A 21,838-nucleotide genomic window follows, 5' to 3' on the forward strand; every position below is an offset into this window, starting at 1 on the left:
GCTATAATCAAGAAATTGAACATAGTAAACAGTTTCAGATAGGGACGATATCATCAAGTACAGACAAGCCTAATAAATCCTAGAAAATTAACGAAGCAGCAAACCCTAGCGGAGATTTTTTCAGATAGAGAAGCTAAATTATACGTACTAACAGCAAGTGATCATCGAAAGGATATTACCAGCATATTACCGGATAACGCGAATTTAAATAGGACAAAGCTAAAATAGGACACAAATTTGAACGAAAGGATTGAAACAGAGGGAAATAGTGCACAGCTACGAACGAATCACCAAGTTAAACAACACACATACTGAATTAGAACTCCACAGAACAAGAGATACTCAGATTAGCATAAGAAACTAGTGGATTTTGACAAAATCAAATAGGTATGTGCCAACAAAGAATGAAATCAGAGGGAGCGCAGACAATCAAATCGGATACATATAAGCTTAATACTAAAGCATAGAAAACTAAGCAATTAATTGTACTCATAAACATATAAGCTTATACTAAGGGTGCAGCAAAATTTCAAATGCTACCAAGTAGTAGAAGGATAATTAAATGGATACATCAAAATAATCATTATCAAATCATAATTTACATGTACATATGCATCATAGTTCAGAGGATACAAAACAATATAAGAACAAATCCTAGAATGAGCTGAGCAACTAGATCACATAAGAACAAATAAAAATAGAAACTACAAACAAATCAAAACCCACGAGAACTACTAAATCGACAACATAAAGGATGGGGGTTGATCAAAAGGGTAAGGATGCCACGAACCCTAAGGGCGAAATAGATGACAAAATCAACACCGCGATAAAAATCACAGAACAATAGAATAGAAAAGGGGGGAATCGAGAAAACAAAAACTAAAGCACCGAAGCAGAACAACAACAACCAAGGGAACTAATGGATAAACTCGATCCAACGAGGGGGAAATCACCATAGTGGTCGGAAGCCTAGAATCACCACTCGATGCTGGGATCTAGGAAACACAACAGTGGAGGGGAGAAATGAAATAAAACATCAAAGCAGAACAACAAAAATCAAGAGGGGGATCGAAAAAACAAAACCATGAACCGAAGCATAACAACAACAACCAAGGAAACTAGATCCAACAACGAGAACTCACCGCGGCGACCGGAAACCTAGAATCGCTACGCGTCACCTGGATCTAGAATACCGAACAATGGAAGGGGGAAATGAAACAAAGCACATAGGATTAACGGAGGGCACGCAGCGCCAAGGATTCAACGAGGATGAACGAATCAGAAACAAACAAAATACATATCATCAAAATCGTACGTGACCAAAAATACCAAAACACATAGGATTGGGAACGGTGGGAGTCGAGCAATCAAATCAAATTCGCGCATCTAATGGAACAATATCAACTGGAAGCTAAATGACTAAGCAAACGCGCCATGAACCTAGGGGAGAATCAAAAAACTGCAACGCAGAATCATCAAATCACCAGGGGTGTGACCAAAAAATCTCAACACAAAAAGCGAATCAACGCAAACAACAGAAACACAGGGAGAGGGGCGCAATCAAACAACACATCTACTAGAGCGAAATGGGTAGACGGAGTAGAAATCTCACCGGGGCGGCCGAAACCCTAGCTCCACCTCGAATCGTCGCGGCTCGGGAACGGGGAGGAGAAAGACGAAGCGACTAAAGGTGAAGCGGAAGAGACGCGAAAGAGACGAGAAAGAAACATAAGTAATGGCGCGTTTTCCAAATACAAACAGTGACGCGGGCCCACAAGTCAGAGAGACAAAGCAAAACAATGGTGTTGGGAGAACGTGAAGCGCCAAATCCACATCCAACGGCCAAAAAAATCGAGTGAGCACCGTCCTCAAATCACACGTGTGAGGTTTAGCTTTTCCTTAAAAAAAAAGTATGCACCAATACCGATGTGCAATAGTGCTAATTGTTATTGCACACAGTTTGCATCTTTTTATTGTACTACTGCGTGTCAACTGCTGTTAAGTTTTTCGTTTTTCAAGAACACTAGCATCCCAACCGCAGGTTCGTTTGATCCAGGGCGCTTTTCGTAACAGTTGGACGTAGCATCTCGAGGCGTCGTCCCCGGCTGATTTCCCTTTAAAAATGTAGCGGGATGGCGCGAGGGTGTCCACATGATCGGCTCATCCCCACGCGCCCCCGGCGCAGCCGAGTTCCACGCCGCGCCCGCGTCCACTCGCGTCGCGTCGCGCTGCACGCATCGGCGTCACGTGCCGGTGGCGACGTCTGGCGCTACAAGAAGCCCCCGCGCCCCGCAGGCCTTTCTGATCAGCTTCTTTCTCCGAGCGTCGAGCGAGAGAGAGAGATGGAGCAGCAGCAGCAGCTGCGCGACGGCGATGGCGGCGCGGCGGAGGGGGACATCGAGCGGCTCCCCGCCGACCTCCTCGCGCACGTCCTCTCCCTCCTCCCCTCCTTCCGCGACCTCTCCATGTACGAACCACTCGCTTCCTCTGATCGATGGATTCTGCCCGGCTTCTTAGCTGATGTGCCATGTCGATCGTGACTCGAATTGCTTATGTTCTGCTTCTATGTGTTGTGGCCGTCAGGGCGGGGGGAGTGAGCCGGAGGTGGCGCCGGGCGGTGGAGCGGTCGCTGGCGTCGCGGCGGCGGCTGAGCTTCGCGGGGCAGCGTACCGGCGACGACACCGCCGCGCGCCTCGTTCGCGCCGCCGTCAACCTCCGCGACCTCGACATGTGAGTTCACCGGCTCGATATCGCCTACGCTTCTATGTTCTATCTCTCCCTCTCCCTCGATCGACCGATCAGTCCTTTCCTAACGCTGTCTCCCCGTTCTTGGAGTTCACGAAGCTGCTGGGGGTGCCAAATCTCCGACGAAGGCTTGATCAAGATTTCAACCGCGGATTGCGTCGGGAAGCTGACGTCCATATCGCTCTGGGGATTGGCTGGAATTACAGATAAGGGCGTTGTTCAGCTGGTGAGAACGGGAATCTTCTGATTAGCTTGTAGATGACCTCTTGTCAGTATTCAGATTGAAGTCATTAGCTCTTGCCCATTGACAGAAAAAATTGAACGAAATGGTCTCTGCTATTTTTCATTAACCTGATCTTTTTGTCAAGTGTACGTGAATCAATTTTCTTGGTCATTAAATTTGCGTAGAGATTGATATATGTTATTTGATAGGATGTTGACTTATGCTCAAGAAAAAGTTGGGTTGCTTTACAAATTATAATTGTGTAACTTGTTTGGTTTTGCTTTCTCATCATCTGCTTATAATTTTATTCATTCTTTTCTGGGTCATGTCACCATGTAGACTATTAGGTTGTTACTTGAAGAGTGATCCATGTCTGGGGTGAACTCACCTCTCTCTATCTGCAAGAAAAAAATTGTTGACAATTTGGTTAACTTGAGTAAGCTTGTCCTTGCAGTGTTAATGTCCATTATAAGAAATGTGCTTTTGTCAAACGTCCCTTCAGATTTCTTGTGGTTAGCGCATCAATTGCTTTCAGTTTTTCCTAGGTCATGTACCAGTGTATTAGACTTTGCAGCATGTCGAGAATCGGAATGATCTTTATGATTATTTAAGCAAATAGAACTCATATCTGCAATGCTAGCAGTTTGGTGATTCAGACCACTAAGAACTTTTTTTAGGTGCTATTTGCCCTCATAACAATTGCGCTTTTCTCAATCTCCCCTGTAGGTTTCAAGGGCTTATTCTCTTCAGCACCTGAATATTGGTGGGACATTCATCACAGACGAGTCCCTGAATGCAGTTGCAAATAGCTGCACAGATCTGAAGGTGCGCCTCTCGTTTATGAACTTCAATTATTTCAGTATTGCAAATTATGAACCTGACGAAGCACCTTATGAAAATTGGGTATAGGAACAGTCCAGTCGGTAGTTTGAACTTTGAAGATACTTCTAGTAGAAGATATTTGAATTATGACATTATTCTGATACTTTGGAATTAACTAGACAATGAGGAAAATAAAAACGTGGAACAAATCAATGAACTTGGTTGGAACAAATTAATGAACTTGGTTTGTTGGGCCTATCACGGAACAGTGATCCATTCAATTTTGGTCCGTGGTACATTGGCTGGGAGCAGATTAAGTATAGCTTGGACTTATTATGCGTAATTATGTGACAAATAATGCTAGGTAGCAATTGAGAATTCCTTTTGTCATCGTTCATGTGATCAGAATATGCATACAGGAATTTGAGTCTGCTGTTCTTTTTGTATGTTTTCTAAACATTGTTTTTTCACTATATAGTAAGCTGTAATTATTCAGACCACCAGCCCACCACTGCTTTAGCACAAAGAGGGGAATTCAGTATCAGAGTAACTAGGTCGTCTGGTCTTTTTACCTAACAGGGATACATGAATATATCCTTGCTGCACTAGTAGTTACATTTTTTTTATTTAAGCTCAATCTCTTTGATGAAGATAGAATCACAGAGATACAGGCTTGTGCATCTGCCCCTATGCCCATAAATCCACTTTCTTTCCCGGAAAATGCTTGTCAACATTTGCTGTTTAGTAGAGAAAGTGAGGTTCACTAGACTCTGTTTGGTAGAGAAAATGAGGTCAACTACACTCTGCATTAGCTTTCCGTTTGGGCGCTAACTGGAATCGACTCCTTTAATGCAATGAAACACGATGACTCACACAATTCTCCTGTGTTCAAGAGAAAACTACTGATCGTGAGGCCAATCTCAGTGTATGGTTTCATCGCACTGTTACCAAGATTGTCATGTCATGAAACTGTTACTCTCATTGCACAGTTTCATAGACAGCCTATAACATTTAATTTTTGCATAGAGTTATGATCAAATGTGTCATGCAATGAAACTATAACATTCTCAGTGTAAATTTCATTGGGTTTCATGAGACTCGGTAACTGTGCCAGGTGGGTTTCATGGGATGAAACTCCTCTCTCCTCTCTTTTCATAATTAGGTTGCCAAGTCAGCAAAACTGCTGATGTGGCATAGAATTTAATGCCTATAAAACCCTCCGTGACACCCCACTAAAACTGGCCTTAGAGGGTGTTTGGATCTTTAGTCCAGACTAAAATTCATGTCACATCGAATATTCGGAGGTTAATTAGGAGGATTAAGCATGAGCTAAAACTAATGGAGTCTAATTCCCAAGACGAATCTATTAAGCCTAATTAATCGATCATTAGTACATGTTTACTATAGCACCGCATTGTCAAATCATGGACTAATTAGGCTTAATAGATTCATCTCGCAAATTAGCCTCCATCTATACAATTAGTTTTATAATTAGTCTATATTTAATATTTCTAATTAGTATCTAAACATTCGATGCGACAACAAACGGTACTTATATAGTTATGCTTTCCACTAAGGAAAACATGGAACAAATCAATGGACTTGGTTCCTTGGTCCTGTCATAGAACAGCATTTATCTTAAGTCCGGGGGCCACGGCCATCAGCTGGACAGATGCTTGTCGTGCTCGTGCAGATTGAGGTGGCCAGTGGAGCTAGATACTGATTTTATTGTCAGGATCTGGCGTGCAGTACCTGACCACGAACCCATGATGCTGCCGTTTTATACTGCGCGGTGCCTTTCGGAACATCCCTGGCTGTCTGTCTGTTATATCACATAAACGTAGGCTGCTAATAGTTTTTCCTACAGCTGTGAGGGGGTTAGTTAGCTTTCAGAGCTTTGACCAGAGTCGTTGTGCAGCTATATGCTGATATTCCTGAATCCTTTAGTGAACAGTGAACACTACATTGGGAAGCAGCAGTGATTACATACAGCCAGGCCATCCTATATTCCTATTTGTGCAGATTTATTTCCAGCAAACTAATCCAAACAGAGAAATTCCAAAGTACTTACCTGTGGCATTTAGTTTTACTGTTATGCACACTGCACAGCATAAAAATGGTTTGGTCAAAACATATCATGCATGAACTTGGTCACAACATACAATTTGCAACGTGTTAACCATCTGCAAAGTTCAGATCACCTGAAATGGAAATCTGAGTTGCTGACAAGTGCTTGAAAGATGCAGTTGACTTGCATGCTGAGTTGCTGACAGTGTGGTGGGGTGTGTCTTCCATTCCATTCCATTCCATGTGCAGAGCATCATCCTGTGGAGCTGCCGGCACGTGACGGAGGCCGGGCTGGTGGCGCTGGTGAACAATTGCCGGCGGCTGGAGTGCATCAACGTGGGCGGCATGCGGGTCCCGCCGGAGAGCTTCGTGGGCCTGCTCTCCATCAGCCCCGCCCTGCGGATCAGGTCCATCCCCCAGATCCTCAACGCCGGGGTGCAGGTCTCTTGATTGATGCCGCCGTCCATGGACAAGGATTGTTACAAAAGCCCGCCATGAGCCCATGCCCATCACTACTTGTTCATGGCAGGAATCATCACAAGGGATCCATGAAATAAAGGATCAATTGTTGTTTCGTGTTGTCCTGATTATTGCTCTCCAAAAAAAAAAGATGTGTTGATTTGAAAATTGTATCTTTTGTATATTCATTCACACCTGTACATGATTTTACACAGAATAAGTGGTACCACCACAAGTACAGATTGTGAGAGGAAGGGCATACATGACTATGTACTAATGAACCATATAGTAAGTTAAAGTTCAGATAAATCTTAATGTTCAGTTTGATGGGCGATCTGATAAAAAGAAATGGTTAAATAAGACTGCATGGTGCTAGCTTGTGGATAGAAACCTTCAGCGACCTCCTTTAGGATCTTGTCTATTTTTTTCGTACAAAAAGGGAAATCGTTGCAGATGGATCGTCTAGAGTCATACTTGGAGACCTATATTCCACCAAGATGAGCTTCAGGATGGCAGCGTCTCACCAAACCATGCATGATTCACCCACCAGTGAGACAAGGACGCGAACCCAACTCCGGCAACCTGCTTAACTGTCCTGGAACCCACTCTCTGATGGGTTGATTTCCTTGCACGCCACTTCCATTAAGTGATGATCAAGCTGCTACAAAACTGCTACCCCTCACATGGCTGCCTGACTGACAAAGTGGTTAGTTCTTTGCCAAACTATGGCAAGTCTACAAGACTTGGAATTTGGGGCAGTGGTTAGTTCCTGGAACCCAACTAAGACCTTGTTTAGTTCACCCCCAAATCCCAACTTTGGCACTATGCAAAAAGAAGATTCCCCATCATATCAAACTTGCGGTACATGCATGGAGTACTAAATGTAGACGAAATTAAAAACTAATTGCACAGTTTTGTTGTACTTTGCGAGACGAATCTTTTGAGCCTAATTAGTCAATGTTTGGATAATAATTCACAAATACAAACGAAACGTTACAGTGTGCTACAGTGCTAGCACAGTGATTTTGGCACTCCAAAATTGGGCAACTAAACATGGCCTAATGCGGTGGTTAGTTCCTGGAACCCAACTAATGAAGTTTGCTCTAGGATTTCTTTTTGCAATTTGGGGCATTGGGTCTTGCGACTTAAAAAAAATACTTAGAAATTTGGAATCGGCATGCCAAACTGCATTATGATTGGTTTTTCCTTTTGTTCTATCCATAACAGCACATGGCCACAGGCCACATGGGCACTCAACTATCTGTCCTCTGACAGAGAAGGTTCTGTTCACAATCAAGTCGTTCGGCAAGCTACAGCTCTACATATAGATGCTACAAGCAAATATCTGCACGCAGCTGTCGCTGTCGATGAACTCCTCGCTCGAGCAACTGGATGCCATCTCTGTCAAAATGTGGAGTGATCGACAGACTGGGTAAAATTTCAAAGAGCACACGTACCAAACAAGAATGGAGTCCACAACTCTGGATGAATGCAAAATGCACCGAATTTGGCAGCTATGGGTAAAATTTCAAAGAGCACACGTACCAAACAAGAATGGAGTCCACAACTCTGGATGAATGCAAAATGCGCCGAATTTGGCAGCATGCCAGCTTCGATTCGACCAAGTTACCGACTTCCATTGTCTGAACTCTGAAGCGCTGAACTTTTGCCAAATTCCGGTTGGAGAGTATCGACATCGTTGAATTCGTCAGCAATTCGAAGTATGTTGTCAAGCTAGTATACAACGAAGCATAAAAACACTGGATCGGATCTTCATCGTATATGGAAATTAATATAATGATCTCGACATTTACGCATGAAATGGTGACAATTTCCAAGAAGATAGATTACAGGGCCAAGAAAGGAAGAGCCAAAAAGACGGTGGATAATTAATGCTGCGCGTCGTCGCCTATGATTGGAGTCGGGAGGCGGCGCCGGCGCCGTCGTCGGTGCGGGGTAGGCCGGTGGGGCAGCCGAGTAACGCTCACTTGACGCGGCGGCAGAGGGTGACGCCGTCGCCGACGGGGAGCTGGCAGATCTCGACGCGCTCGTCGGCGGCGAGCGCCTTGTTGAGGACGAGCACGAAGTCGCGGTAGTAGCGGATGTACTTGCGCATGGGGGCGTCGTTGGGGAGCACGACGGAGCCGTTCCACAGCGTGTTGTCGTAGCCGATGAGGCCGCCCAGCTTCACCAGCTTGAGCAGCCTCTCGTGGTAGTTGAGGTAGTTGTCCTTGTCGGCGTCCACGAAGACGAAGTCGAAGCTGCCGTGGTTCTTCTCCTGAAAGCATGGAGCAGAGGATTCAGGATCATTCGAGGCTCGATGTCAGGGGCCGGCCGCGATTTTTGGACGGGCAAGGTCAAGGACAGGAGAATCGGGCAGCATTTTTTTCGTACGTCGGCGATGAGGTCGTCGAGGACGGGGAGCGCGGGGCCCTCGCGGAAGTCGATCTTGTGGGCGACGCCGGCCTTCTCGATGCAGGGCAGGCCGAGCTCGTAGTTCTCGCGGTTGATGTCCATGGCCAAGATCTGCCATTCCAAGTCGAACCCGAAAAGAAAAATCAGCATTCTTTTCCATCAGCGGACCGCTGCTGCTGCTGCAATCCCAGAACAGGGAGGCAGATCTGGGAAGAAACAAAAGGAACTGACCGTGCCGTCCTCGGGGAGGGCGAGCGCGGTGGCGAGGAGGGAGTAGCCGGTGTAGACGCCGATCTCCATGGTCTTCTTGGCGCCGATGAGCTTGATGAGCATGTTGAGGAACTGCCCCTCGTCCGCCGACGTCGTCATCAGGTTCCTGCAGGACGCGGAAGGCATCGAATTTCAGATCTGACCAAGCTCGATTCGCATCGACCAAAGGCACACATACGTACCAGGGGTGCTTGGCGGTGATCTCGCGGAGCTCCTTCATGTTCTCCGGCTCCCGCGGGTACACGCTCGTGTCCAGGATGTACTGCGGATTTTGGAAAAATCCCGAATCAGTCAGCTCCTCAGAACCACACAGCAAAGGAGGAGGAGGAAGAAGATCTAGAGCGCGAGCGCGAGAGCTCGGGAATGGACAGGTACCTGGTAGAGGTCATCGCTCTTGAGCAGGCTCTTGTGTCCCACCTCGGAGTGGCGCGTCTTCTGCTCGCCGTTGCCGTTGGCCTGCTGCTGCTCCGCCGCCGCGGGCTGCTCCGCCGCCTTCGCCGCCTCGGCCGCCGTGCTGGCCATTGCCGATGGTACGGTAGTGGCTGCTGAACGGGTCTGGGAGATCTGGGTACGAGAGGGGGTGTAGCTGGATTGACCGAACCTTGCCTTTGGCTGCCAGGACGAGGCTGGCTGGCTGGCTGGGTCATATAACGCGCGGCCGCGGCAGCAGCGTGGCGGTTGGGCGGGGCATGTGAGGTGAGGTGAGCCAGGTAGGCGACGCGATGACCAGTAGGGCTAGCTAGTCGATAGAGGAGATGGGAGAACGTGAGGCAGTCGTGGGGGGCCGGCGCGCCAGCGGTCGTTGTGGGTAGGTGGGGACGTGGGGTGGCCGCGACATGGGGGTTGGGGGGGGAGGGGGACGAGGACGACGGGGGCTCGGCTCAGTGCGGCGTGCGCGCGCGGGTGCGGCCGTGTGGGGTGGGTGGCGGGCGCTGGAACCGCGCGTTCCGGTCAGAGGGGACGGCCTCGCTCTCGCTCCTGTTCCCGGGCAGCCGGGGTGCCCCGCTCGCCCGGTGGTCTGGTGCTGCGCGTCCATGGCCATGGGGGCATGTGGCACTGTCCAGTTGGGAGCGGAGGGTTGGTGGGAGAGGGGCGCGGCTGACTCTGCCCGGTGGTGCTGGCCGCCCGCCGAGACGGCGAGGCCTTGATGGTGGGGCCTCGCGGTTTGCCTTGCTATCCATCCTCCTCTTCTTCCAGACCGGGACCGGGGCATGATCCGTTGGTCGTCGCGGGGCCCGGCGGAAGAAGCACCCAATTGGCGCCTGCCGTGGGGGACGGGACGGTCCGCCCACCAACCCACCATACTTTTCCGTGCATCAATCATTGTTGGAGTCGAGACTGGCTCCACTTTTCTGGTAGGAGCAGGTGGAGGAGCGAGCGGCAATGCATATGCGTCGCACGCACCCGCGCCCTCTGCGGCTGCTTGCACCGGCCAATAAATTGGGCTGCGTCCCTGCCGATTTCTGGGCTGGATTAGTGAGATGAAGAGCCCGATTGGTTAGCTACCAAGATTTGGGCATGCCAAAATTTTAGCATACCAATTATTTGGCCACCATTCGGTTTGCTACCAAATGTTGCCAATGTCTCACATCTGACTTACCAAAATGTTGGCAAGTTTTTTGCCAGCTTTTGACTTGCCAAAACCTTGGCATGCCAATTTTGTTTGGTAGATAACCAATCAGTCTCGAAGGGCGATTCATCACCTGACTGTTGAGCTGAGCTTCATCGATCAGTCCCCACGAAATGTGTGTACGGAACCCGTTGTTTCGCGGAGCTAAAACACGGCAGCAGTGCATTCAGCCAGCGCACCATTTTTTTTTTTGTTTTATGTAGGGGATGGGCACGAGCAGCCCGGGGGGAGGAAACGGACAAACCAACCGGTGGCCGGTTGCGCATGATAAAGGCGCCGTGGCTTGTGTTGTTGTCGTGTCGGCCGCGGAAGACGTCAGGCGGCCACCGCGCGCGTGCCCGGGTACAGTTTTTTTTTTAAAAAAAGAATAATGCCCGGGTACAGTTTGCGAAACGGCCCACGAGCGGGAGCAGGCAACGGGCTGCCGCTTTGCGTGCCACACACGCGCGGGGCCAAATGCGGCGGGCAAGCTCTGAAGAAGAAGAGGGGTAGGCGTAGGCGGCCAGGGCGCCGAGGAGTATCGGGAGGCCCAGCCGCCGCCGTGGCCGGCTGACCGGGGCCCGAGGAGCAAGCAAGTTGCATTGGTTGGTGCACCGTACGTGCTGAGATCGGACAACAGATTGGCCACCGCCGATCAGAACATGGACCTGACGTCCTGACCCAACGGCCAACGCCATGCAGGGGACATGACACACGAGCAGCTGCAGCCTGGGGAAGAAACGGACAAACGAGCCGGCGGCCGGTTGCGTGCGGCGTAGGAGGCCCGTGTCCGCAACCGAAGCTGGCGTGCGTGCTGGAGGCCCTCCCCCCGATAGATGACGGGTGCACGGTGGCTTCTGGCCATTTCGGCCGCGGGAGACGTCACAAGTGGCCGGCGCGAGCGGGGGCAGAGACAAGGGCTGCCGCCTGCGATCGAGCCACGCGCCGCGCGGGGCCAATGTGGAAGACGAGAGAGGAGTCGGGAAGCCCGGCCGGCACCGTGGCCACCTGACCGCGCGCGGAGAAACTGGGTGCCGTAGGCCACGCCCGCGAGAGCTGCAGCTCCACCGGCGCCGAGGCCCCCGGGTGTCTTGTTTAGTTGCCTAACTTTGGGCTGCCCAAATTACTGTAGCAATACTGTAGTGTTTCGTTTGTATTTGTGAATTATTGTCCAAATATTGACTAATTAGGCTCAAAAGATTCGTCTCGCAAAGTACAACAAACTGTGCAATTAGTTTTTGATTTCATCTACATTCAGTACTCCATGCATGTACCGTAAGTTTGATATTTCTTTTTGCATAGTGCTAAAGTTGGGATTTGGGGGTGAACCAAGGCCTTGGTTGGTTTGGTTGCCGCCACCGTGCTGTGACTCGAATGTGAATTCGTGATTGCACAACAGCAGATTGGCCAGCGCCGATCAGAACATGCTCCTTCTGTTGTAAAAGAAGACGAGGCTGATGGATACAGGTGCTCCATCATTACCAGTACCCGGTGTCAGCACTGCCGTGATGGACCGGCCGAAGCACTGGCCAGGCCAGTCAGTCATTGCATTGCATGGCGTCTTTAGCTCCACGCCTTCACCTTCTCCATCTGGTTCTCCCGGTCGGCCGACAAGACCGTCGCCTGGACGGCCAACCGCGACGCTCCGCAGAGGGCCATGTATTTCACAGATCCGAGCAAATAACAACGGCTTCCAGAAGTCCGGGAGCTTAGATCTCCTCGACTACGATGGCACGGCCGTATGGAGCACCAACAAAACCGCGATTCATGCTGACACCGCAGCGCTTCTCGACACCGCCAGCCTCGTCATCATGGATCAAGGTGGTAATCGTCTCTGGAGTAGCTTCAACTCGCCGACGGACACACTTCTGCCATCGCAGTCGATGGCCACGAATACTCGGCTGGTCTCTGCATCTGCCATGGGTTTGCTCTATTCCGGCTTCTACACCTTTTACTTTGACAGTAACTACACCTTGAGTCTTATCTACAATAGAAAAAAATGAGATTAGTACCAAATATTGGCCTACACACAACCAATCATGGGCTAATAATGGTAACAGGAACCAACACGGTGGTCTCGACAGCAAAGGTGCATTTGTCGCTGGTGACCAACTTAAATTTGAAGCCTCTGATCTTGATTATGGCATCATGAGGAGGTTAGCTCTGGATTACGACGGTAACCTTAGGATGTACAGTCTAGACATGACGACGGGCAGTTGGTCCATCTCTGGGATGTTATTTGCTCGGCTCTGTGAAATATATGGCCTCTGCGGCGTAAGCAGTGTGCAGATACAGACCGGGGCCTGAGTGTTCTTGTCTCGAAGGCTTCGAAATGACCGAACCAAGTGACTGGAGCAAAGGGTGCATGAACAGGACAAGTAGCGTAGCCAGCACGGGATTCCCATTCACAAATCTTCCTGGAACAGATTTCTGGGGGTATCAATTAAACTACAACATGTCAGTGCCATTGCAGAAGTGCATAGGATGTGCTTACACCAGTGGAAAGTGAGCATTAGTCCCGGTTGGAGAGAATCATATCTCTTAAATATCCAATCGGGATTAATCTTGCAGGACCAAAGGCTCCCCTCTTTAATCCTGGGTCACTCACCCGGGACTAAAGACCCTCTATTTACCCTGACTAAAGATTTTTTTCTTTTTACCAACCGGGATTAAACACTTTTTTCCTTTTTATCCTGAATTATTTTCCATATTAATGCTAAGTGTTGCTCAATTTTATATATACCCGTACGTATACATCCTTAGCATACACTTCTTACACGTATACGCTCGTATTGTATCCATATCGTACATATATTTCATAATACGTATACGCTTGTATTGTATGCATGTCGTATATATATTTCATGATAGTATATGCCTAATATTAATTATAACTACTATATATATTCTTAGTATATTATATACATCAAACTAATATTAATACAAGTACTATGTATACAATAATTTGTCCTCGTAATTTTTAGGATCCTCCCGTCGTGATGTTGCTCGGTTCAGTTATTGAATGTCCATCATAATAAAATTATCTTTTGGGATTTATCACCTCGTACACCAGAAATCCTATGAGTGCTTCTTGGATTGCCAAAAGGCTTTCCTTCTCCAAGAGTTCTTCGTGAATCCGCCACATCTGTAATTTGGAAATACATGAATGTTACACCAATAATTAAATAAAAGAATCTAGAAAATAATTAATAATTAATAGGTTTATTTTCTGATAGCACATTGTCCCTCGCGAAATGGTGTATGTGCTCACAAACATAGTATCCACGTAATATAGCACATTGTCCCTCGTGAAACGGTGTATGTGCTCACAGACATAGTATCCACATAAATTATTCCCGTATTCATGTCCAAAGCACTTTAGTGGAAAAAAATAAGTTATGAAATATTCATGTTATAAAATATACAAAATATGCAAACTTCGTACATACCGAAAAAGTTATATCGAATGTAAGTTTTTCTTTGAAATCATCACGGTGATACTTACGAAATCGTTTCCATGTGCTGCGAATTAAAATAATGAATATGATACATGTTAGCTGAAAATTTAGGAAATAAACTTTTGCACAGAGATAAAGGTCCATAATTATTACAAGTTAAGCATGTCTTGCATGTCTTGGTACTCGTCCTTTGGTTTTCTCAATGAATCAAACATAATAACATTGCTTTGATCAATTATAATTATAAGAAGAATCCAGTGGTAACTGTGTACATAAATGTTCATATTAGAACTAACTAACATTAATTAATTAGGTAAGGAAAAGAAAATAAAAATAGATGGTACCCACACTTACTTAAAGTTGTAAGGCAGTAGTATGTATTGCTTTAATTCTGTTGCTCCAAGAATTTGTATATTGCGTCCAATGCAGACTTTGGTTGATCCCGTATCTGCTTTTGGTTAACAAACGTCGGGTCCATGAAGCTAACGTTGAAGTAGGATTCTTGGCAGCACCTCTAAATTTGCATCCTACATAAAATGGAAGATAAAATTAGTGGGACGACACACACACAATAATAAGCTGAGCCAAAATTAACATCTAATAAACACACTTACAGAACCCAGGTGCTGATAAGAGAGACATTAAGGTTATCTTGATGGTACACTTCATAAATATCCTTAAATTCCAACCACAGTATTTTCTCACCTTCACCGAAAAAATAAATCGGATTAACAAGAAGAGCGAACATGGTCCTGTCATTGGCCGACTGCTCCATGTACCACTAATGGAATTCATACAACTTAGTTGTGAGCTTTCGTACCAATTCAGGCCTGACTAGAGGCTTGCCTAACTCAAAGGGCCATTTAGGTAAAGTCTTTTCTGTTGGTGGCGGTTTGTCTTGCCCTAGAACTTCAACAAGCGAGAGATCCGTGTCTGCCATAAACTTAACGACCTTGATTTGTTGTTCTAAAGGCAAAGCTGCTATTTTTTGAGCTTCTTGATCTGCTTGCTGATCCTATTACCCAAGCTGGGGATAGTACGACTGACGACGACTCTCCTCGTTTTTTCTTCTACCAAGACTTAACTAACGAACGATCATAGTTCGATAGTAACGTCTTCTCGACTTCTTTTTTTCATGCCAATAAAATTTTTTAATTTATTTGGATCTACTGGCTTAGGCTCCACCTCCTTCGCTTTTCTTTCTGCAGCGATTTCTTTCAAACCACTCCCTGCTTGCGATGCCTCCTCCAGTTCCTCAGGAGTCATATCGCCTACTAGCTTCTTAACAGGTCCAGACTTCTTTGTTTTCTTCCTTAGTTCTTTCGCCTTTGGCTGGCTTAGCTTGGAAGGCGGTGGTCGCGACTTCTTGAGAGGTGCTGCACGTGGTTCCTTGCTCACACCAAACTTTATTCTCGGTGCTGCAGATGGTGATCGAGGAGGGGTGTTTCGGTCATCGTCGCTCCCGCTTGTAGGATTTGATGGTGCTGGAGATGGTGATCGAGCAGGATGCGACGGTCCTGGTGGTGACGACGGTCCTGAAGGTGGATGTGCTGGAGATGACGGTCTTGAGTTCTGAGGAGATGGTGGCTGCGGGGGATCTATGGGAAGAAATGATGCCTCCTGACCGGGGATGATGATGTAACGTTTGCGCCATAGAATAATACCATGAAATGCATCTCCTAGTGTCCTTTCCCTCTCACCTCCCAGGAGGTCGAGCTCTAGGCCTTCATATTTACTATCACAAATCTGCTCCACCCAACGGTGGAGTAGCCAGGTGGAATCGTCATGCCATGACTTGTCTGTCCCGGCAGGATTGATAAAGCACTTATGTACACCACCTATACTGTCGGGGATAGATCCCTAGTACCCGTAAGGAAGGAAGAAGACGGAATCCTAGTAGGATCTGTCCCGGCAGGATTGATAAAGTACTTCTGTACACCACCTATACTGTCGGGGATAGATCCCTAGTACCCATAACGAAGGAAGAAGACGGAATCCTAGTAGGATTCCCCTGTAATCCTACTAGGACTCATACCTCGTAATCCTACTAGGACTCCTCCTTGTAACCGACTAGTAATCCCGCCCCTTGGAGTATATAAAGGAGGGCAGGGGTCTCTACCCCCTGGAGTATATAAAGGAGGGAAGGGGTCCCTAGATCGGTAGGGGAAGACCTCATAGAACCACAACAGAGGACCAAATCCTCAACACCAAACAACACCAAAGCTCAGGGCACAATATACAACACCCAAAACAGAATGTAGAGTATTGCGCTACTCTAGCAGTCCGAACCTGTACAAATACGTGTCTTGTGTCCTTGCTTTTACCTTCGAGTTCCAGGTTCGTCGATCCACCACCAACCAATCTACTACCTCGGGATACCCCTCGGTAGGTTGCTGGGAATAAAATATTGACATCTAGCACGCTAGGTAGGGGTGATTGTCGAGATCATCGGGCGAGCTTGAAGGACCTCATCGTCAAGATCAATCTACTCGATAAGAAGCAAGTCGCCATTTTCGACGTGCAGGAACATGTGCCTGGGCAATGAAAATTGCCGAGCTTTTGGTTACCGGATGGGGACGGGGCAATGTTATCCAAAGGTCTTGCTTCTCAATGGCAAGAACTTCACGAGACCGTATATTGATATCTATCTGAAAGTACCCAAGGCTGGTCTTCCTTCAAAAAAGTTGGTCCCTACAATAAACCATGCTTGCGAGGTTACTGAAAAAGAAGCTTATCCTGCATCACAAATGTACAAAGATGGCACTTCAAAGTTCAAGTTCGACTACTTCCTATCTTCTGCATTGACATTGTTTGTAATTGAAGTGACTTTAATCATATTTGGGTGTTGGATTGTCTACAAATGGGAGAGAAGACCAGAGATCACAGACGAAGGCTACATGATAATTTCTAGCCAGTTTCGAAGGTTTAGTTACAAGGAGTTACAGAAGGCGACCAAGTGTTTCCAGGAAGAGCTTGGAAGTGGAGGATCTGAGCAGGGAGTGCTTGATGATGAAAGGACCGTCGCAGTGAAGAAGCTAAATGATATAGTCCAAGGAGACCAAGAGTTCAGGTCCGAACTTAGTGTCATTAGGAGAATTTACCATATGAATCTGGTGAGAATTTGGGGGTTTTGTGCTGAGAAGACTAACCGGCTTTTGATTACTGAGTTCGTGAAGAATGGTTCTTTAGATAGAGTTCTGTTTGATAATCAGAACTCATCTCCTGTGCTAAAATGGACCCAAAGGTACAAAATTGCACTTGGGGTAGCAAAAGGATTGGCATATCTCCACCATGAATGCCTTGAGTGGATCATCCATTGCGATGTCAAACCAGAGAACATACTGTTAGATGAAGACTTTGAGCCCAAGATTGCGGATTTTGGCTTGGTAAAACTATTAGGTCGAGAGCACAAATGTTGTCAAGAGTGCATGGGACTAGAGGATACATTGCACCTGAATGGGCTCTAAACCTTCCAATCACCGGGAAGGCTGATGTTTACAGCTACGGAGTAGTGCTTCTTGAGTTAGTGAAGGGGATGCGGGTTTCAAGTCAGGCGATGGAGGGCGAGATGGAGGTGGAAATGGCTGTGAGATGCTCTTCTGAGGTTCTTAAAGAGAAATTGGCAAGCGAAGATCACTCGTGGCTCCTGGAGTTTGTGGATTGCAGATTGGGTGGAGAATTCGACTATTCACAAGCAGCCATGATGGTAAAGATAGCACTGTCGTGTGTGGAAGAGGAGAGGAGAAGACGACCAAACATGAGCCATGTCGTTGAAGCTCTGCTTTCACTGATGGAGTAATTTCGAGTACCAGTTGTTATTGCTCTAGCAAGCTCTTTGCTACTGTGTGAGAAAATAATGTGTGTGATGTTGCCCAGAAATGTTACTGGGAGTCTTGTGCCAATCTTATGTAAGATATATAGAGAAAATTATCTAGAGAACTATCTTAATTATTCCTATGTAATAGGTGTGGAGCAGCCTTTGAAGATCCAATGTTCTTAATATGGGGTTCAGAGGGTAGTAGTATGTCACTTGATTTAATTGTCTACAGATACCTTTTTTTTCCTACATACATTTTTACATTGTACCTTTGGAAATGCAGGAATTCTACCAACTACTACTTCCTCCGTTCCAAATTATAGGTCGTTTTGACTTTTCTAGATTCATAGATATTATTATGCACCTAAACATACACTGTATCTAGATGCATAATAATATCTATGAATTTAAAAAAAGCTAAAACGATCTATAATTTGGAACGGAGGGAGTACAAGATTGCATACAAGTATATACTGAAAAATACTGTAAAGCATCAATGATGCACACCAGTATCGTCTAGTTATAGTCTAGTTTCTTTCTGATGAACAAGCAACAAACTTACAAACCCAACACATCAAAAATATCCAGCACTATCCACAGATGCACCATTCTTTACAGGCCGTTTGCTTAAAAAGAAAAACTTTACAGGCCGCCCTGTGGCGTTGATCAAGTACCTGATCATTCTTTTGTACAACTCAACGTACATCGTTATACCTAGGCGGCCAGCATTGGAAACAAGAGTCCGGACTCTGCTGGCTACTTAATCGATGACGAGACGGTTATGCAAGAAAGTAATGGTCTATGCAGTGGCTTAGTTCAGTACACTGTAACTCTTATGTTATATGTACTACACAGCACCAGGAATTCTTTGTTAGAAAAGGGCGTAATAAGACAAGGTAGACTGAAGAACAAGATATGCCAGAACTTTTAGAAAAGAAGACAACTTGTACATACACTATGCCGATGGTCACTGTACCAGAAGATTTGCAAAAGCAAGCGTTATTACAAGTACTCTGTGGCGGCTACACAAGTATGGGGGGAACAGAAGAAATTAAAGTTGTATACGAAAACAAGTTTGAAAGGCAAGCCGATCCATCACCAATTCACCATCGAACGGAGTTCAGATCACAAAGTCAAATGTCTGCTACATCCCTACGTCTGCCTCGCCGTCCTCGGCAGCTTATTCACCAATCGGTCCCATTCCCTGCTAGCCGTACTCACGTACATGCTGCAGAAAGTCACAAATAGAGGCCATCTGAAGCCGCCAGGTTACTTATGGCTCTTGATCTACACATATGCTATAAAGTACTCCCATATTAGCTTCCTTTCTGCATCATTACGAAGTAGCCATGGCCATGAGATGCATTTTCACCATATTCATCTTGTTTCTTCTCATGTTGTCCTATGTTGCTCTAGCAAACAACCAGAGCTACCTTGCTAGAGGTTCCTCCGTCTCCACCGGGGATGACACCACCACCATCCTAGTGTCGCCCAATGGTGCCTTCACCTGTGGCTTCTACAAGGTGGCTACTAATGCATTCACCTTCTCCATCTGGTTCTCCTGGGCAACTGACAAGACTGTTGCCTGGACGGCTAACCGTGATGCTCCGGTTAATGGAAAAGGATCCAGGCTCATGTTCCGGAAGGATGGGACCTTGGCCCTTCTTGACTACAATGGCACGGTTGTATGGAGCACCAACACAACTGCATCTCATAGCAACCGTGCAATGCTTCTTAGCAGCGGCAACCTTGTCGTCATGGATACAGATGGGCATCACCTATGGAGGAGCTTCGACTCACCAACTGATACGCTTCTACCATGGCAACCAATGACTCGAAATACTAAGTTGGTATCTGCTTCTGCTAGGGGTTTGCTCTATTCAGGCTTATATGCCTTCTACTTCGCCAGTAACAATATTCTAACTCTTATTTACAATGGTCCTGAGACTAGTAGTATATATTGGCCAGATCCATTCCAACTGCCATGGGATATTGGTAGGAGTACTTATAACAGTACCCGATATGGGGTTCTTGACCAGACAGGCCAATTTGTGGCAAGTGACCAACTTGAATTTGAAGCTTCGGATCTTGGTGATGAGATCATGAGGAGATTGACTCTTGACTATGATGGTAACCTTAGGTTGTATAGCCTAGACACAACAAGTGGCAATTGGTCTGTCTCTTGGATGGCATTTCCTCGACTCTGCGACATACATGGATTGTGCGGAGCAAACAGCTTTTGCAGATACAGACCGGAGAAAGAGTCATGCTCTTGCCTTGAAGGTTTTGAGATGATTGAACCAAGTGACTGGAGCAAAGGGTGCAGGCGCAAAACTAATACCATGCCCAACCAGGACTTCTCATTTAGGAAGTTTCCTGGCATGGACTTGTGGGGCTATGACCTCAACTACTCAAAATTTGCACCATGGTGGATGTGCAGGGATATATGCTTGAATAGTACTGACTGCCAAGCTTTTGGTTACCGGAAGGGAACAGGTGAATGTTACCCAAAGGTATTGCTTTTCAATGGAAGGAACTTCCCAGATCCATACAACGACATTTATCTGAAAGTTCCAAAGGCAGCATTGTCTTCGCCAGAATTGGCTGCTGGACTAACTCATGCTTGCAAAATTACTGAAAAAGAAGCATACCCCTCATTGCAAATGTTTGTGGGTGGCGGTTCCAGGTTCAACTTTGGATACTTCCTATCTTCTGCATTGACACTGCTCGTCATTGAAGTGATTTTTATTATAGTCGAGTGTTGGATCTTTTACAAATGGGAGAGAAGGCGAGAGATTAGGGACGAAGGATACATGATAATTTCCAGCCAGTTCCGAAGGTTCAGCTACAATGAGTTACAAAAGGCGACGAAGTGTTTCCAGGAAGAGCTTGGAAGTGGTGCATCAGGAACGGTTTACAAGGGAGTCCTCGAGGATGAAAGGCAGGTTGCAGTGAAGAAGCTACGCGATGTGATGCAAGGAGAGCAAGAGTTCAGATCTGAGCTCAGCACAATCGGACGAATTTATCATATGAATCTGGTGAGAATTTGGGGGTTTTGTGCTGAGCAGACTCACAAGCTCTTGGTTTCCGAGTTTGTTGAGAATGGTTCATTAGACAGATTTCTGTTTGATTCTCAGAACTTAATTTCTGTGCTGCAGTGGAGTCAAAGGTACAACATTGCTCTTGGGGTAGCAAAAGGACTTGCCTACCTCCACCATGAATGGATTGTTCATTGTGATGTCGAACCAGAGAACATATTGTTAGATGAAGAATTCGAGCCAAAAATTGCAGATTTTGGATTGGTAAAACTACTAAATCGAGGAGTAGGAGCTCAGATGTTGTCAAGGGTGCATGGTACTAGAGGGTACATTGCTCCAGAGTGGGCTCTAAATCTTCCAATCACCGGAAAGGCCGATGTTTACAGCTATGGTGTAGTGCTCCTCGAGTTAGTGAAAGGGGTTCGGGTTTCCAGTTGGGCGGTTGAGAGCGAGGAGCAGGTGGAAATATCTATTCGATGCTTTGCTGAGGTTCTTAGAGAGAAATTGACGAGAAAAGATCAATCGTGGCTCCTAGAGATTGTTGACTGCAGACTGGATGGAAAATTCAACTACTTACAAGCAGCCATGGTGTTAAAGATAGCGGTGTCATGTGTGGAAGAGGAGCGGAGCAAACGACCTAGCATGAGCCAGGTCCTTGAATCTCTACTTCCACTAGTGGAATAATGATGAACAAGTAGCAGTTTTTCTTTTAGTCTAGCTAGCTGATGTCCCATTGTGGGAGTGGATAAGTAAATAATATTGTGCTGTTGAACAGAATTGTTACTAGAAGCCATGTCTTGAGCAACTCTAAAGAACAAGGAGTAATAGTATTCCCTTCAGTGTATATATTTGGATAGTTTGTTCTACATAAAATGCACCCACTTGCACTGTTAAATGGTGAAGAAATGCTCGGAG

The 21,838-nt window shown here is 46.5% G+C and overlaps 3 protein-coding genes and 1 pseudogene across 4 annotated transcripts; 3 read left to right on the plus strand and 1 right to left on the minus strand.

Annotated features, from left to right (window-relative positions):
- Nucleotides 1–2,117: 2,117 nt before the first annotated feature.
- LOC117854197 (F-box protein At5g67140) lies at nt 2,118–6,637 on the plus strand. 2 transcript variants are annotated; one of them, XM_034736501.2, is made up of 5 exons: nt 2,118–2,467; nt 2,584–2,730; nt 2,836–2,971; nt 3,695–3,793; nt 6,107–6,637. In XM_034736501.2, the coding sequence occupies exons 1-5, from the start codon at nt 2,133–2,135 to the stop codon at nt 6,305–6,307; spliced, it is 918 nt and encodes a 305-aa protein (XP_034592392.1). In that variant the 5' UTR covers nt 2,118–2,132; the 3' UTR covers nt 6,308–6,637. The 2 variants fall into 2 exon arrangements, with proteins under 2 accessions (XP_034592392.1, XP_034592393.1); XM_034736502.2 differs by having other exon boundaries at nt 2,845–2,971.
- A 1,431-nt stretch (nt 6,638–8,068) lies between these two features.
- On the minus strand, nt 8,069–9,701 carry LOC117851216 (caffeoyl-CoA O-methyltransferase 1). The gene is made up of 5 exons (XM_034732987.2): nt 9,377–9,701; nt 9,184–9,263; nt 8,963–9,107; nt 8,711–8,842; nt 8,069–8,594 (listed from the first exon to the last, which is right to left on the minus strand). Exons 1-5 carry the CDS (start codon nt 9,521–9,523, stop codon nt 8,301–8,303), a joined length of 798 nt encoding a protein of 265 aa, XP_034588878.1. The 5' UTR covers nt 9,524–9,701; the 3' UTR covers nt 8,069–8,300.
- Nucleotides 9,702–9,837: 136 nt separating this feature from the next.
- LOC117853804 (putative receptor protein kinase ZmPK1) lies at nt 9,838–18,088 on the plus strand (annotated as a pseudogene).
- A 1,122-nt stretch (nt 18,089–19,210) lies between these two features.
- Nucleotides 19,211–21,820, plus strand: LOC117851784 (putative receptor protein kinase ZmPK1). The gene has a single exon (XM_034733683.2). The coding sequence runs from the start codon at nt 19,235–19,237 to the stop codon at nt 21,605–21,607; it is 2,373 nt and encodes a 790-aa protein (XP_034589574.1). The 5' UTR covers nt 19,211–19,234; the 3' UTR covers nt 21,608–21,820.
- Nucleotides 21,821–21,838: the final 18 nt, after the last annotated feature.

This window comes from Setaria viridis, chromosome 4 (assembly GCF_005286985.2).
Source record: "Setaria viridis chromosome 4, Setaria_viridis_v4.0, whole genome shotgun sequence".
Lineage (NCBI taxonomy): Eukaryota > Viridiplantae > Streptophyta > Magnoliopsida > Poales > Poaceae > Setaria > Setaria viridis.

Coding starts and splice junctions, on each gene's coding strand:
- LOC117854197 (XM_034736501.2), top strand. CDS start 2,133: ATGGCGCGAGGGTGTCCACATGATCGGCTCATCCCCACGCGCCCCCGG. Junction 2,468..2,583: donor TCCTTCCGCGACCTCTCCAT/GTACGAACCACT, acceptor TGTGGCCGTCAG/GGCGGGGGGAGTGAGCCGGA. Junction 2,731..2,835: donor AACCTCCGCGACCTCGACAT/GTGAGTTCACCG, acceptor CCGTTCTTGGAG/TTCACGAAGCTGCTGGGGGT.
- LOC117851784 (XM_034733683.2), top strand. CDS start 19,235: ATGGCCATGAGATGCATTTTCACCATATTCATCTTGTTTCTTCTCATG.
- LOC117851216 (XM_034732987.2), bottom strand. CDS start 9,523: ATGGCCAGCACGGCGGCCGAGGCGGCGAAGGCGGCGGAGCAGCCCGCG. Junction 9,264..9,376: donor AGAGCGATGACCTCTACCAG/GTACCTGTCCAT, acceptor CAAAATCCGCAG/TACATCCTGGACACGAGCGT. Junction 8,843..8,962: donor CCCTCCCCGAGGACGGCACG/GTCAGTTCCTTT, acceptor TTGGAATGGCAG/ATCTTGGCCATGGACATCAA.